Source organism: Oryzias latipes, chromosome 11 (assembly GCF_002234675.1).
Source record: "Oryzias latipes chromosome 11, ASM223467v1".
In the NCBI taxonomy this organism is placed as follows: Eukaryota; Metazoa; Chordata; class Actinopteri; order Beloniformes; family Adrianichthyidae; genus Oryzias; species Oryzias latipes.
The window spans coordinates 9,286,836-9,304,334 of record NC_019869.2 but is presented as its reverse complement, the minus strand read 5'-3'; the positions used below and the strand labels follow the sequence as shown (position 1 = coordinate 9,304,334).

At 37.5% G+C, this 17,499-nt stretch overlaps 1 protein-coding gene across 1 annotated transcript; it reads left to right on the top strand.

Moving 5' to 3' along the window:
* The first annotated feature begins 4,775 nt into the window (after positions 1–4,775).
* LOC101163910 lies at positions 4,776–7,206 on the top strand. Its single transcript, XM_023960250.1, has 3 exons — positions 4,776–5,707; positions 5,813–5,908; positions 5,984–7,206. Exons 1-3 carry the CDS (start codon positions 5,567–5,569, stop codon positions 6,518–6,520), a joined length of 774 nt encoding a protein of 257 aa, XP_023816018.1. The 5' UTR covers positions 4,776–5,566; the 3' UTR covers positions 6,521–7,206.
* The last annotated feature ends 10,293 nt before the right edge of the window (positions 7,207–17,499 follow it).

Here is a 17,499-nt window from a genome sequence, read left to right as displayed (position 1 = left end):
GCATTGACGTGTTCTCCCTACCATGACAAAGGTGGATAAAGGTGGAAACATTTCATATAATCCATGGACACCAGTGAGGTTCACAAATCATGGAAGAAATCAGGTTCAGAGCACTGTCTAGTGGGTCTAGATGACCCAACTCCCAACGTTAACGTGCCTAGGATAGCACAAGGGTTACAAAACAACTGGATACAATTTGAAAATGAATCAAAAGATGACTGGAGTGCGACTTTAAAGCCTCTAATATGAAATAAACCTTGGATCGTGGTGCCGGAAATTTTCAGTAACAAACCAGAAAAAAAAAGTAATTTTTAACAATGGGTAAATCTTGTAAAATGTGAGTAGTAGAACATCTAAAAGAAATCATGTCCTCACTATAAAGGAAAACTATTTTTTTTACAACTAGATTTATGGGTTGTCCTCATCTCGAAAGACTAAGTCCATTTTTATTTACATTCAAGTGGCTTGAAATGATTTTTTTATTTTTCTCTATCGATTTCCAACCATTTTTCTATTTTGTTTAGATCTGAATGGTGATATTAACAACTGTGAAACTAGATAAAATCTTGCATTTTACTTATATAAAAATCAGTACCTTTACATTGTACCAAAACATATAAACCACAAACCTTAAAGGGCTACAACTATTTTACTGTTGACTAAAATAAAAATCAAATTAATTTTAAAACTTAAATGCCCCCCATCAAATCTTATTCATCAAAATTTCCCAGGCAGAGTGGCAAACACGCATGCACTTTTATGGTAGGTTAATGTCATAATCTGTAAAGATCAACAGCAAAACAAACGGCACTGACCATGTCTGTGCAACTGCCCCTCCAACGCATGGAAAAGAAGACGGGGCAGCATCACACATCAGATGAAACAGAATAAAGGCTCTAAATTTGTGTTTTGCCCCCTCAAAAAGATGTATTTGCTCTCGAACAAGCCAAACCCCGCCCTGTGGAGCAGACAGGACGCACAACAAGTGCAATTGGGAGGCTTATGAAGGCAGGATATACATAAAAAGGTCAAAATAAGCACATACCTATTTTTAGGGATAAACAAAGGTAACATTTTAGGAAATGCATTCAACTGTTAAATGTGTTTGTCATGGTTTAAGTTTAGATTTTAAATTCAGCACACATTGCATGCTTGTCTGAATTGCCTAAAACCTTTTTTGTTTTTAAAGGAAAACTACATCACAATTATACCAGAGTTTCCCCACAGATAACTGATATTTAAAGTTGGTAGGACCTTAACTTTTCACTATTGACGACTATTGCTCTATCTATGAAAGTTGCTAGTATCAGTGAAAAATATAAAATCCGGGTCCTTTTCTTTTTATTTAGCCTTTCATTAATTGAGCTCTTAAAAGCTCCTGTATGTGCTCCTCATATGAAGCTGCATTTTGGAAACTCTTTTGCAGATTTTTCTCATTAACATGAAAAGCATCACCTCTCATAAAGTCTGCACAATGTTTTTTTTGCACATTAAAATAATCAGATGAAAACCTCAATTTGAACTTTACTCTTGTGACTTTTGTTTAAAACAAAAAAAAAATCACAAAGAAGCTTGAACATGAAGCTTAATGTTTGTCCTCTTTTGAAATGCTTTGAAATTGTGCCAGTAAAAATATGTAAAACCTTTAAATCTGACTTTATGAATGAGATCCTCCTTTTATTGTTCAGTACAACTGAGTTTTAGGGAGGGAGCTGGTTTAGCTCGTGCTGGTTTGCGGCGCCTTCCGTCCGTGAAACCCGGGTTCGACTCCAGGCTGCTCCCTGTTCCCTTCTCTACCTCTGTGCCGGTCCCAAGCCCGGTTTGAGAAGGTTGCGTCAGGAAGGGCATCCGGCGTAAAACATTGCCAAGTTTACCATGCGACTCATTCGCTGTGGCGACCCCTGATGGGAAAAGCCAAAAGAGAAACAACAACAACTGAGTTTTAGGGCCACCATAAAAAGGTACAATTACAAAATTTACAGTTGTAAATTTATCAGAAAAACTTGTAAATTTATTAAATTTTAAATCACAAATGTATGAGGGGGAAAAAACACGTAAATCAACGAGAGAAAAAATTGTAAATTTACCAGATTAAAATTAAAGTGAGCATACAGTGAAGCAGCAAGTGAACGCAGCACAGCAGCGGAGCAAACACTAAACTTAGTTGAACAGGTGAGCTGCATGTTTGGAAGCTCATTTGTTTGATTCATTAATGTTTTATTCATTGATTGGTGGCTTGTAGGATCTCTGCAGCCGTTGATGAAGACTTCGGTGTCCCTGCAGATGTCCACTTCAATCCTTTCTTCCTCCATAAAAGACAATATCTCTAAGTCTGAGGAGGAGCAGCACCTTCTGTTATTTTCAGGGTTCTAATGCTAATATAACAGACTATATTTTCATTCATCTTTGTTGTTTTGTGTTAAAACGAGACGTTTCCTCTGGAGGAGGGGATGTATGTAACACTTTTCCTTCCTGGAGATTTTTTACATAAAAGATACAAATTTCAATCTGAACCATGCAGATTCTGTTAATCTGAAACTGAAACGTTAGAACATTTCTTTTACAGTTGCAACCAGATACAAATATTTTGGACTGATATTCACAATTGGTTGTCACTCAAAGTTTAAAATATTCCCTTTTTTCTTCACCTGACGTTCTTCTCTTAATGGAAAATCTGGACCTGGGAATTTCTGATGTTATCAATGCTGTTATTATTTTATGCAAACATTTCATTTATTTATGTAAATGGTAAAAATTCATTCCCTTTGTTTGGTATTTTTTTGAATTATTATAAGTGTCTTAAATGAATTCCAAACAAAAACAGAAAAACAATCAAATATATCAAATATCATAAGTATTGTTATTTGAATTGTTTTTTGGCTTGCCTTTGCCTTCTTTTCACATTTTGTTTTGTTTTTTCTATATGTGCATTTACGTTTGTTCACCCTAACTTGGTTTGTATATGAGCATTTATAAAAAAAAAATAATAAAAAAATAAAAGACCTACACTAAAATAGAAACACACAGGGCTTATTACCATTACTGTTATTTGGTCTTTTATGTGTGTTTGATGTTAACAATTGTTTCTTTATTGTGATACTGACTGTGAATTTCTGCAAATTGAAAAATGTGCAATAAAGTTTATCGAAAAAAAACGCCTTTCTTTCCGGTTTGGTGTTTCTTCTGCGCATGACAGGACCATGACGTCAGGTGACAAATGGACTTCTGGGTATGTGAATGAAAAGGAAAATACAGTAAATTACACATATTAAGAAAGAAGTTATCCATCTATTAACTATTTTATTTTTATTTTTGTTGCATTTATACCAAAAAAGATTAATTAATGCAAAATATGTTAAGCACATTTGATCTTATCTTCTAAATTCAATGCATTAAAGTTACAAATGCTCTACAAAATGAGATTTGTAAATATTAGCAGGTTCCTTCAGATACAAGACATGGCATGTATCAATGTTTCAACATGGTAGCATGAAAAAAGTCTCATTTTTGTGTGCTTATTGTTTGCACACTATTATAACAATAACAATGATTTGTTAAAAAGAAAAGCATTGATAAGAATAAAGATATAATAGCCGATATGAACCCAGTGTAGTAAAACTAAAGTGCTCAAAAAGATTTGAACATTTTTCTTATTATTATCCCTTAAACAACCTGCTGACAGTCTGGTGCAATTTTGGCAAATGTGATTAGTAAAAACTGAACATCACCAAACCTTAAGTGGCTTTTTTTTCTTTTTAACTAAAAGTAATTTAAATTTTATTTCAATTTCCATTTTTCTGAAGAAAGATGATGATAATTGTTGAAGGTAAAAGAGGCATTTGAGGCTTCAGATTCCAGGGCAGGACAAGAAAATACTGGTTTAAAGAATACACCCATTTATTCATTTTTTTTTAAACAAAACCTTTAACATGGGCATTGTTAATGTGTAAATCTGAATGGGTTTAAATGATGCAAATAGGTCTCATCATCACACACACAAAAGACAAATGGAATGTAATGGTTGTTCATTGGAATTTCACCCCAGCCTACGACTCCATTTTCAACTTAAAGGTTTTCTTTAAAGGATAATAGGATTAGCTGTTAGGTGAATAAAACCAGCATGAAAAATGTGAATATTTGTGTAAAAGTTGAAAAAAAAAAAAAAACAACAACAGTCCACAATGGAGTGCAGCCTACCTTTGTGATGATGTTAAACCATTTCCACCACGTGCTACAGTTGAACATGAATGGAAATGATCCAAACGTAATGCTGACTCCACATTCTGGGACTTAAACTAGTTTAACGATCTTTCTTTTAAAAGGACTTCTTCTTTGCCATCTGCTCCCTTCAGGGCTCCTCACACCAAATCACCCACTTCCACCTGAAGGAGGGATCTGCAACCTCTTTGACTCCCTCCCTCCTTTGTGGCTCTTTGGTTGAAAAAAACAAACTGGTTAAAAGTTTAAACTGTAACCTTACCTTTTGGACTAAAAGACAAGCAAAACAAAACAGCCAGAAAAGTCAAAACTTAAATCAACTCATTCCTAAACAGATGCAGCACAGAACATCTCACTTCCCAGGGGTCCTGACTACATTACCCACAATGCTCCTACAGTTAATCAAGTCAAACATTATGACAGATTTCTGAGTTCCATGTACCACAGTAAATCAACATGGGGTCAGTGAACCAGAATTCATACTTAAGGAGCACCAGAGCATAAGGTAGACTATCTATTATTGAACAAAATTCAGGCTTTTTTATGGTAAAAAAAAAAAAAGGGTTGCACAATTTACCTGTTATTTGATTTTAGTTTGCTAGATTTACACATTTTTGACTGAGCTGCACCAACTACAATAAAATTACCTGTGTATATAAATATTTTCTCAGTGCTGGCATGACACCACCTGTAACTGCATTTGCTGGGATGATCATAAGTGGTACAGTGAGTCTTTTATTTTGAAAATAAGTCATATGAACCTGTCAAAAGTTATAAACTATTTCATTTTTGGAAAAATGTCTTTATGTGTATGTGTTATTTATAAAAACAATAGCGTTATTTTTTCACATAAATCCAAATCCGTGTCTTGTTTTTGACAAAAGACATTGCAGCTTCTTCTGGCTCCTGAATGGCTCTTTAAGTGTTGAAGGTTTCAGACTCCTGACCTAAATCCCTCCTCATAGCCCCAACCTGAGCATCTTTTATCAATATCATCACTGTCTTCGTGTGTCCATACCATTTAAGATACTTTGCTGCATTAATCTCGTGTCTGAGATCCATCCTTGTTATTCCCGAAGGGAACTTGAACATCTTCAGCTCTGCCACCTCCAGATTTGCCTTTTGCTCACATTTGCACATGTAAAGCTGTTTTTGAAATGACCTTTTCCTGTGATGTCTGGCTCCACCTCCAACATCCATGGGTCATCATCTCATGAAAAGGTGCTTGTTAACCTTTGGGACCCACCCTGTAATCCCCTATTGTACAAATAGGACTTATGTGCAGACTTGAAGGTCCACCAGCTGGAGATCTCAGACCAACACGGATCTGGAAGCCCCTGCAAGGAAGATGGAGAAGTCTGGAGTTCCAGGAACCTTTCATCCAACCAGTGGCACCCGGAGAGAAGTCTATGGGAATGCTTCCACCTACCTGGCAAAGATTGCAGTGGCCCTTCATGATGCTCCGGACCAGATGCTCACCTTCACTCAGGTGAGATGATTCAAATGGAATACTAATTGATTCTTTTTCTATTTATTTATTTATTTCAGCTCAAAATGTTAAAAAAAAGAATAACCCCAATTGAATATCTTGTAGTTGATTCAGAAGATGGAGCCACTGATTTCTGAGGGCAGAAAATCTGTTGAGAACAACATCCGGGTGTGTTTGTCAACGCACAGATGCTTCAGAAAGGTTTGTTTTGGTCTTTAAATGTGCTAGTTTAGCTTAATTTTGCAACTAAAACCTGGATTACAATTACTTTACTAGATTCCAGTGGTGCCAGACCCTGTGACTACCAAGAGAAACTACTGGAAACTGGACTCTAGCCAGATCACAACAAAGATGGTGCGTCGTCACCTCAAAGATCTCCTGCACCTCTTCCCCGAGCTCGCCTCCAAAGTGGAAACAGGGAGCAAAAATCAAAGATCAGGAAAGCAGTCGGTGCTCTGCTCTCCTCAACCTGCTGCCTGTGATGATGCCCGGGTTAACGGGAAGTTCAGCAGCTCCTTTTCCATTGAAAACCTGCTGAAAAAAGACACTACTCCAGCTCGGCCGCTCAGAGCTTTTCCACCGTCCATTTTGCTGGTTAAAGCGGAGCAGCACCTTTGTTCAGATCACAGATCAGCTGGAGAAAAGACGGCTGTTACCTGGGGGTCTGAGCAGCTTTTGTTTAGTCAAACTCCTGCTGGAAGTTTTACATTCTGGTCAACAGGGGGCAGCATATCCCACTGCCTCAATACTGGAGGAATGTCTCAATCAATCTATGACATGCCAGTGATACTTGGGTCACCATCTAACTACTGATCGCTGTAGACACAGCTACATTAAACCAGTGCAATATAGTTTGTATTTTTTAAAATATGTTTTTACTTTTTTTATGTTTCAGAAGTGAGGAGTTTGTTTGATTTGGAAAAAAACATTGTTAGAGATATAAAGTACCATTCTGAAGACGAGCTAAAATCTAAACCGTCTGCCTTTGTTAAAGGTTAACACTCTTGCAGTCATGGCTTAACAAGTGACATAATACATTACAAAGTAGACTAACTGCAGCTGCGAGTTTGACTTGAGCAAATGAGTTAATGTGGTTGGGAAAGGCAACTGAAGTCCTGATAAAGGCTGGCCCAAAGAGGTCAGAGTTAGTTTAGGCTTGAGAATGGGTAGTGAGGGTAATGACCTGATAAACAGGAGGGAATGCTTTGTAAAACATGAAGTTGATGGGGGCTGTTGGAAGCCTTTCAGCTCCTTCCTGACCTAAACTACCTAATATAAGACAGCTGCTGAAAGTCTTAGGAAAGGAGTTCGACGGTCTTCTTTACCAATGGACCTTTCTCCATAAACAATTCCTTCTAAATGTCCATCTAAGGAACAGTTAAGACATTTTGATCCAACAGCTCATTTATACAAGAAATGTTTTTTTCCTTTTTTGTACCCCTATCCCCCATTTATAATATCCCAACTCTCTCTTGCCTTTTCAAAAAAAATGAATGTATGCAAATATAATATAAATAAAGTTTAGTTCCAAATACAAAAGGAGTTTATCCAAGTCTACATTTCATGGGTTGAAAGATTCATGACCCTCTATTGGTACAGTACAATCTGAAAGATTTGCTCAGCTGCTGGAGAGGGGTTAATTATAAAAAAACAAACAAAAAAAAGACAGATCTGTAGTTGTAAAAAACAGATATATTTTATATTAGATATTTTTAGACTATGAAAATTGTAGATTCACACTGAAGGCATCAAAACTGTGATTTAACACACGTGGAATTATATACATAACAAAAAAGTGTGAAACAACTGAAAATATGTAATATTGAAAATTCAAAGTAGCCACCTTTTGCTTTGATTACTGCTTTGATGAGCTTCCAGAGGTAGTCACCTGAAATGGTCTCCAACAGTCATGAAGGAGTTCCCAGAGATGCTTAGCACTTGTTGGCCCTTTTGCCTTCACTCTGCGGTCCAGCTCACCCCAAACCATCTCGATTGAGTTCAGGTCCGGTGACTGTGGAGGCCAGGTCCTCTGTACAGCCACCCCATCACTCTCCTTCTTGGTCAAATAGCCCTTACACAGCCTGGAGGTGTGTTTGAGGCCATTGTCCTGTTGAAAGATAAATGATGGTCCAACTAAACGCAAACCGGATGGAAAGGCATGCCGCTGGAAGATGCTGTGGTAGCCATGCTGGTTCAGGATGCCTTCAATTTGGAATAAATCCCCAACAGTGTCACCAAAAGCACCCCACACCATCACACCTCCTCCTCCATGCTCCACGGTGGGAACCAGGCATGTAGGGTCCATCCGTTCACCTTTTCTGCGTCGCACAAAGACATGGTGGTGGAACCAAAAATCTCCAATTTGGACTCATCAGACCAAAGCAGCCCAAACAAGTCTCTTCTGCTTGTTGCCTTTCTTTAGCAGTGGTTTCCTAGCAGATATTCTACCATGAAGGCCTGATTCACACAGTCTCCTTTAACAGTTGTTGTAGAGATGTGTCTGCTGCTAGAACTCTGTGTGCCATTGACCTGCTCTCTAATCTGAGATGCTGTTAACCTGCCATTTCTGAGGCTGGTGACTCAAAGTTTTCCCAATCTTTTGGACTGACTGACCTTCATTTCTTAAAGTAATGATGGGCACTCGTTTTTCTGTTCTTAGCTGCTTTTTTCTTGCCATAATTCAAATTCTAACAGTCTTTTCAGTTGGACTATCAGCTGTGTGTCCACCTGACTTCTGCACAACACAACTGATGTCCCAACCCCATTTATAAGGCAAGAAATCACACTTATTAAACCTGACTGGGCACACCTGTGACGTGAAAAACATTTCAGGTGAAGCTCATCAAGAGAATGCCAAGAGTGTGTAAAGCAGTAATCAAATCAAAAGGTGGCTACTTTGAAGAACCTACAATATGACATATTTTCAGTTGTTTCACACTTTTTTGTCATGTATATAATTCCACATGTGTTAATTCATAGTTTTGATGCCTTCAGTGTGAATCTACAATTTTCATAGTTATGAAAATAAAGAAAACTCTTTGAATGAGAAGGTGTGTCCAAACTTTTGGTCTGGAATGTATATTTACTAGTAAAGAGAATTTAAAACAATTTTATGAAGAAAAATAAAAAACTTTGTTTTAAGGATTAGTCTTAAGAACAAATTTTCCATGCAGAATTGCTCTGATGCAGCATTTCCTCTTTGCAGGACTTAATTTCCTTTAGGAAAAATGTTTTTACAACTCTTGCTGTGCTTATAAAAACATTTTGCGATGAACTTTTCCATGTTTCTATCTTTTAATTTAATTTCTTGTTCAAATCCTTTAGACAGTAGAACAATTCATGCTACCCCCCCTCACTTGCCTTGATAACCTTACAAAGACCTTGCCAATGACCTTGCTCCTCTTTTTGCTGCGCTCAGCTTTGCCATGATGTTTGACTTGTGACATGAAGCGGTCTTCTGCAACGTGACCTTAGCAACGAAGCGTGAATCCTCCCCTGCCAGTTTTTCAAGCCCCCTTTTCAGCTGACTCCCAAATATTAATAGTTCTTTTTTCTGTTCACTTTGTAAATAATCATCCACGTTTCTAAAAGCAGTTTTAATTCATAGTGTTACACTTATAAGACTATATGCACAAAAAAAACATGCATTTTAGCATTTTTGGGGGGGAATCACGAGTGTTGACATATACATATGAGCATGTTTGCTTGTATTCCTATATATTTACATATAAACACAGAAGCGTTGGCTCCTTTCATGACCTTTAACCTCTTGCACTTTCTTCTGACCCATCTCCCTTCTGCAAAAACTGACTAGCAAACTGAACTTCGAGGTCAAGTAGGACAAAGCCCCATGAAGTAACTGTTAGTTGTCAACAGAGGACATATGGCGCATGCACAGCCATGGCAGTTCTTGCAAAAAGGCTGATGTGTGAGGTCTAAAGTAGAGGTTAAAGCTTTTGTGTAACCATTTTTAATTTATATGTATCTTATTATTGCACTAAGTACCTGAACTGACCTCTTCATGCAGCAGTCGATGCACATCCAAGTTTCCAGTTCAACTGCGGTCACAACATTGGACAATAGTACATAGTTAATAAGTAATTTGTGAATTACTTATCTAATTTTTTTAACAGCCTTACTGTTGTTTAAGAGTGTGTCATATCAGATCAATGAATTGACTTTTAAAAAGCTGTTATAAGTTGAAGAAGTATTTTAGGAATGCTCTCTTTATTACTGGGATTATTACGGCTCTAGGAGGCTTCATGCATGTGTGATTCTCAACTGAGAGGAAACATTTCAATGTCAAGTTGTAAAAAAAACTCACAAACTTTTTTATTATACTAATACGATGTATAAAATGACAAATCAGAAGTTTATATATCATTAAAAACGTAGCCATCTGTGTGTGTTTTTGAGTCAGACAACACTGAAACTGCAAATGAAAATTAACAACCAGAACACACATGAAAACATGAAAACAGTGGAAAATGTGATTGGTCGTGGGGTTTTTTTAAACAAGAGGGAATGTGGCAGGTAACCAGGAAGGAACCATAACAAAAACCACTGTTTAAAATTTAAACTGACAGAAAACACAAACATCCTTCAACCAAAAACATGCAGGGGACCACAATGACGAGCACCGAGTTTAAAACCAGAAATCCAAAGACTGAATTTACACTGAGAGAATATTAACACATTTACTCTTTTGTTTTGTTCTGCTGCTCATTGCAACAGAATACACATAATCAGTGCTTTTGATAATATTTTTCCGAAGTGCTCTACTGTGTGGTTGAGTAGGCAGTTAAAGGGTTAACAACAGCTGACAATTTAAAGTCCCACTTCAATCATCTTTTGATCAATTGCAAAAGTGTTTCCACAGTTTTTTTTAATCCCTTTCTTGTTGCTTAGAGCAGTGGTGAGAAGTATTGGAGTTATCCAGCCGTACAGTTTTGAGTCTAAAACCATCTCAGACGAGGAAAATAAAGACGTTCAGGGATCTATTTGTATGAAGGTAGATGCATCAGAATGTAGCGGAGCATGAAGCTTGTGGCCCGCCGATTGTAGTTTGTACGTAACGACTGCAAGCGTTTTTCAAACTTTTTCGCCTGCCCCTGATTCTCTACGACTTCAATAAATACTCAGAAATGCACTATTATTCCTTGTTGTTTTTTTTTTTCATATCATCAGAAAAATGCTACAAGAACGTGTCAAAAACCCTCAAAACACACATTTCATTGGGGTTGATCTTTTACTATTTTTGCAATAGGTTTGTTTTCTTATTTTGGACTCATTCACCCTTTTACATCCCTTTGACCCAAAGCCCAAAAAGCTTGTTTGTGATGTTCTCTGAATGGTAGTTATGCAATCTTCTGCTGGAAGCAGATGTATTCATGTATCTGATGCTCCTCTAAATTCTAGCAGAGTTCCAAAGAAATCCTTTTGTTTTTGCACACCCACAAGGTGCCTAGTTTGTTTAAAACCTTTAACAAGAACTAGTCAGTGAGTCTCAAGCATCTCCCTGCTCTCCGCCATTTGTGACTGATTAATCAAAGCCAGGAATTTCTAACAGATCCCATCAGATCATGTGAGGGGGAAGACAAAGTCAGGGCTGTCTGTCACAAGGCGACAATTTACCATGCCAACCACAAGAAGGGTTGGGCGAGCTAAACAATTCTCTCCCGACAACATACAGCGCTTCCATCCAAAGGGATTACTGCTGGACGACCTAGATTGCTGTCCTTCTGTCCATCATGCCCCCCCCCCTCCCCCCTAACTGATCAACAGATTACAGTCAGTCAGAGAGTACTGAGCTTGGCACTCAGACAGAAACACTGAGCATGTGACTGAGTGGCACGGAGGGATGGAAACGAAAAAAGCAGCTTGTTTTTCCTCCTAATTGTCACAACTATATATAGATATCTATATTTAGATATAAGTATACATATATGCACATCTGTGCATGCAAATGAACTCTGTGGGTCTTTGGTGAATGTTTATGCCTCCCTGTCGATGTTCCTATAATCTCTGGACAGATGTTCTGCCACTTGTTTACACAGAAGCCGCTCTATTGTACAACTGAGCTAATATTAGCTCTCAAATGCCCGTTTCCTCCCATCTGACCTCAGCGCCTACTGAGTATTGTACAGATATCTTGCTGTCATCTTTGCCATGCGTGATATTTGATCATACGGCTCTGTTGGAAAGAGGCTGTTTGTTTGTTTGTTTGCTTCAGAAGCTAAGCAGCGTGTTGTTCTGAAAGTCAGCGGATCAGCACTCAGAACCCTCTGTTCTCTCGCCTGACTGTCCAAAGCAAAGCACTGGGCGTTTCCTGAAGGCGCGTTTGAGTGACATGAGAAGATAAGAGAGCTACAGGCGGGCCGTCACGTCTCCCACGCATCTGTCTTCTTTGTCCTGATTCCAGTTTTATATTTCTCTTTTTTGATTTCAGCAGAATAACACAGAAACAATATATTTTAATAAAAAAAGAAATACTAACAATTAAAAAAAAAACCAACTAGACCAGGCTGGACAGTATATATATAATCTTTTGGAATGGTAATTATTTATTTATTTATTGCAGTTAGAATACTACAAAAGATTCTATAATAGGTTTTCCTGTTAAAAAAATACTTAATATTTTAACTGGAACACTGTGATGAACCCCTTTGGTGGAAAATACATCATGGAAAGTTCACACAACCCTCAGCAAAAAGTATTTTATTTAAATGTACTACAAGTATACTTAGTCTGTAGTAAAAGTGAGGCAGTATACTTGAAGTTTACTTTTTATTTACTATCTATATATTGCAAACTTAAAATGTACCAATTTAGTCTGAAGAAGTATTCAGTTAGTATACTTTGTACACTAAGCATACATGGTCTATACTTGCCTTACCTATACTCAAATATACGTAGTAAATAAACATCAGGTGTAATACTTTTTGCTGAAAAACATCCAACTATGAGGAAACCCTCAGAAAAAAGTAGTTTATTTAAATGTACTACAACTATAAATAGTCTGTACTCTATATTTTGCAAATTTGAAATGTTCCAATTTGTGAAGTATACAGTTAATATACTTCATACACTAAACATCCATAGTCTATAGTTGCTACTTATACTCAAGTATGCTTAAAGATGAAAATTCAAGTGTACTGTTTTGCTAAAAATGCCAGAAAATGTATTTCCTCAGTATAAACAGAAGGTCAACGACAAGGGCATGTCACTGGAACCCAGCACTTTCTCTGCAACATTGTTTATGATCTTTTAAAGCACTTTTAGTTTAGCATGACTTTATTTATGCTGTGTTTTTGCACCAGAGGAGGGACCTCTGCGTTATCGCAGTCATATCACGGCTTTATTTTATATGCCTTTGAGGCGTGTTGTTTTCTTATCCTCACTACAAGGAAAGACGAGAATCATTAACTCCTGAGCAATTCGAGTCAGCAGCTCCTTCTTAATAACAGACAACAAATCATGCTATAAAGTTGACCGCACAATAAGACTTTCCCACAACAAACAATTTAATCATTAATTATGAAGCCATGCTTGAGCAGTGCTGACTGTTTTAGCTGAGGCTCAGCGTATGAGGGAATTCAGAAGCTGAGGTTAGTCCTTCCAAAACACTGTTTGTCCTCTAGATTCACCTCCAAGATATCATTTAAACACGGATTTGAAGTATTTCATGTTCTTTAAAAGTTTTTTTGAAAACAAGTTTCTTAAAATTTTCATGTTTTGGATTCCTTTTAAGCACTTTAGACTACCGGTAATAAAAGAAGTGCACTTGCTTTTATTTTGACCAGTCATAGTTAATTCATTTACAGCCCCTGCACTTATTTTCAAGCAATCCTATTGATGCCAACTTCCCAATCTAGCCTCCTGTGCTCTTTTTTTGGGGTCAAACAGAGGTTTCTCATCCCACAGGTCACTAACCTGATCGTTCAGACAACTGTACCAACATACTTACGTGAACATCAGCTGATTTTTCTTGGTGAAAGTAAAAGAGAAAACAGAATTATAAGGCAATAGAATTCGATTTTATTTCAGCGTTTTCTTGCTTCTCCTTCTGTTTGTAAGTGTTCCCCCTGTTAGATTCAGTCAGTCAATTTCTCTCCCCCAGCACATTTCTTCTTTGTCAGATCGTCCACTTTCTGTTGATCCTTACATTTTTTTCGAGTTCTAGTTCAATTATTAAATATTGACTTTTCCGCCACCAGGCCTGGTCCTCTTGCGTTTTGCGTCCCACGCCACCTGACAAATATCCGCTGAATGTTGGGTGGATTTGAAGACGTGGTCGGCCTGACCTTACATACCTTCCTGCTGAATCAAAACAAAGGCTGATTGAGTGAGGCTCTATGGGGAAAGACTGAGTCTCCCTGCTTCTGGAATGCTTTCCTCACAGGCAGGGGAAAAAAGGGTTGTATAATAAGTCACTAAAGGAAGTGAGATTCAACTGGACTGAAAAAAGCAACAGTGGATTACCAGGATTCCTGGGTTGGATCCAGCCTGCAAATGCATGACTCTGGGAAAACACACCATGATTCAATATTTGTGTAGCTGTCATTAGTTGTTCGGCCTTGGCATGTTCTTCTTGTCTATACTTGTGTTGAAGGTTTTCCAGCTTTGATTCAGAACTTGACGGGCAGTACCTTGTTCTTGAGAGGATTAGGATTAGTTCAGTTTGTGTGTTTGTGTTGTTGTGCAACAAACAACCAGAATAAATAAACAACCTCACCAGGAAAAAATGAGAACCTTCACCTTCATACCTTTTGGTGTCATCCTTTTTAGTTAAGAGTCATCCACATAGTAATTTTTGTTTTACTCAGCAGGTTGCTTTAACTGTGTCAAAACTGCGATTCTCTTGGTCTTTGCTTGTGTCCACAGTTGAAGTAATTCTGTATAAATGTTTGCGTGTTTTTTAGGAAATATTTTAAGTCATTTTGTGGCATTTCTAAGGTTGTTGTGATTTTTTTAAATGGATTTTTTAAATGCTGTCTGGATGTGCTCGGGTCTGCACCCTGAGGCTCCAGACACTTTGCCGTTTTCCCCCTCAATTGTGGCTCCCTGGTTAAAGAAAAATAGAAAAATAGTAAATGTAAAGTAAAAAGTAGTAAAGTTAAACACGTGCAGTAACGCAAACAGTTGAAGGACAGTACGGATGAGTCCACGAGTTTCCTGACTTAATTCTCCAACAATTCAGTTATCCCTTGTTGACTAATATGGTTTCAAAATACTTTGACAGATTTTTGAGCGCTGTGTACTACAGAAAATCTATTTGAGGTCAGTAAGCATAACCATAAATCATAATTTAACTGCACCGGATTATAGGGCGGGTTTTCTATTTTTGAACAAATTTGAGGATTTTTAAGTGAACCTTTTGGTTTTGAAAAATCTGACAAGAGTCACTTAATTAGCTCCGATTTAATTTTATCTTTATTTTTATTACTGCTTACATTAAACTATCTATTTCTACATGTGATGAAATAAGATGATCCTATATGGAACCGGGGGTCTTTTATTTGAAAGGAAGTCATGTGAACCTCTGTCAAAAGTTCTAAAATATGTTATATTTTGAAAAAAAATGAAGCTATTTTCTCTTAATGTTTGTGAATTATTTATACCAAAACACAATAGTTCATCTATATCCTATATTTTATGTATATGCTAAAATTAACAATAACATCAATACAAATCAGTGTATTTTCTAAAGGGTGAAATAATGTTTCCTACTGGGTTGTAGTCAGTGGGAAATGAACCCAGATGGCTATTTATGTGTTGCAGGCTGCAGATCCTCTGCTAGCTCCAATCAAAATCTAATGGACTTCTTGATTTGTCGTAAGAATCAATAAAACGAGAGCAGGTATCTCAGATTTAAGCTCCAAACCAAAATGCAGTCCTTCAAGTGTTACATTTATTTTAGTTTGAGTAATACAGAGTATCTCAAGCAATATTATGTGTGACACTATTACTTTGAGCGTCCTCAAAGCTTTCAGTTCTATGTGGGTATTGTGTTTTGGTTTGCAGGTTGCTGCTCATGTGGTCACTCGTTTTTGTTTAACTAAGTCAGTCATCCTTTTGCAGGTTTGGACCTTTACTCCTCTGACCCCAGCCAGGGTCAGATTAATTGCATTAATTGTAAACTTTTTTGTTAAAAGTTCGTCTGAAAAACAAACCTTACATTTGCAAAGCTTACGTTTCCAAACCGAATAATCACTTACTCTGATTTAAAGAAATTACAATCTATAAACAAAACTAAAAATAGATTATTATTGGGATTCTTTTGTTTGCTTTTATTGTCTAAACTCAATATGAGAAAACATTTCTCAAGCCTGGTTAATTACTCAGTATCAATATTAGAAGAAAGAGAGCGTTCGTCATACAAGTTACTGTTCCTTTAAAAAAATCTGTATTTAATGAAAGTCAAATTTTCAACAGAGGAATTAACAAAAATCCCTTTTCAGTCAGCAAAAAAGTGTTTTTCTCTTTTTCTTACAATAAGGTGTTGAAATTATCTCCTGCATAAACGCTTTAATATAACTACCAAAGGGAGACCATAATCTGTCAAAGTGAATGTTAATTAATAAATCAGATGGAATTGTTCTGAGTGGATCCTGATCATTTGGATCTAGATGAGGAAGCCCTTCCTCTGTGTTTTCTCAGTCTGCAGACTCTTCACTTTAGGCCCAGAGATACCAGGATTCACTGAAATCACACTCAGTGTGCTAGGTAACAGGATCCCAATCTGTAATAATTCATCAAGTTTTATGTGAAAAGGTTATGTTGTTCACAGATGTTTATAGAGAATTGCTATTGACCTTTACGTCAATCGTCAGCCTCATAAATTTCCTGATGCAATGCAGACGTTTTTTTCCTCTGGCCAAAAAAAACGGAATATCTTATTAGTCACCTTTTACTACGTGACCTACAAACACACTTCAGGTCATGAGCGCCTGAATCACGGCACTTGCAAGTGTGTTGCATCAGCTTCTTCATGACCAGTTGAGACAAGCTCTGAGACACAACCAGGCTGGGTTGGGCTCGATCAACATGAGACTCATTCAGGTGTCGACTGGCAGTACTTAGCAGCTGCAACTGCTCGGACTTTTAGAGCTTTATATCCTGCCTTTTATGTTCCACCTTGTTTGCATTGAACAGCAGAGCACTGCAGTCATTAACTTTGAAGTCCAACACATGAACTTGGAGACCCCAGAAGGCATTGCAAGGGATGGAGGATGCAGACCATGGACACATTTTTACAGTAAAGAGCTAATCATTCATTGTAACGGAAGGTCAACATTCTACATCTCTTATTTAAGTTACGTGAAAAAAAAATCCAAATAACCTATTTAAAACGTCAGCCTCTTTTGCCCAGGTGTGCTCTTTAAACGTGGCCAGCCTCTCCTACAAATACAGTAATCAGGAAGGTGAAAGTCCACTGCCTTTATCAGCTTGCGACCCACAAATGCTGCAATCATTTTCTTGCAGCCTACGAATGCATTGCTTCACAAAGATAAAGCTGCAGAATTGGGCATGCAAACACCAAGGAGCTCCTGCAGGTTGAAAAAATACTGTGGCTGAGGGTCGTGGAGTCGTTGCCCTTTAACCAGGGTCAGCGGTTTGGTCCTCAGCCCGCATAGAAGTTGATGTTTTTATTTTTGGTCAAGCCACTGACCTCCACATAATCCCTGACCTTCTCATCTGAATTTGATGCAGACTTTAGCACCAACTATAGCTATAACTCTTTGCTAAATTAAGATAAGGTTAAAGACACAATAAAAAGTCGACATTTTATT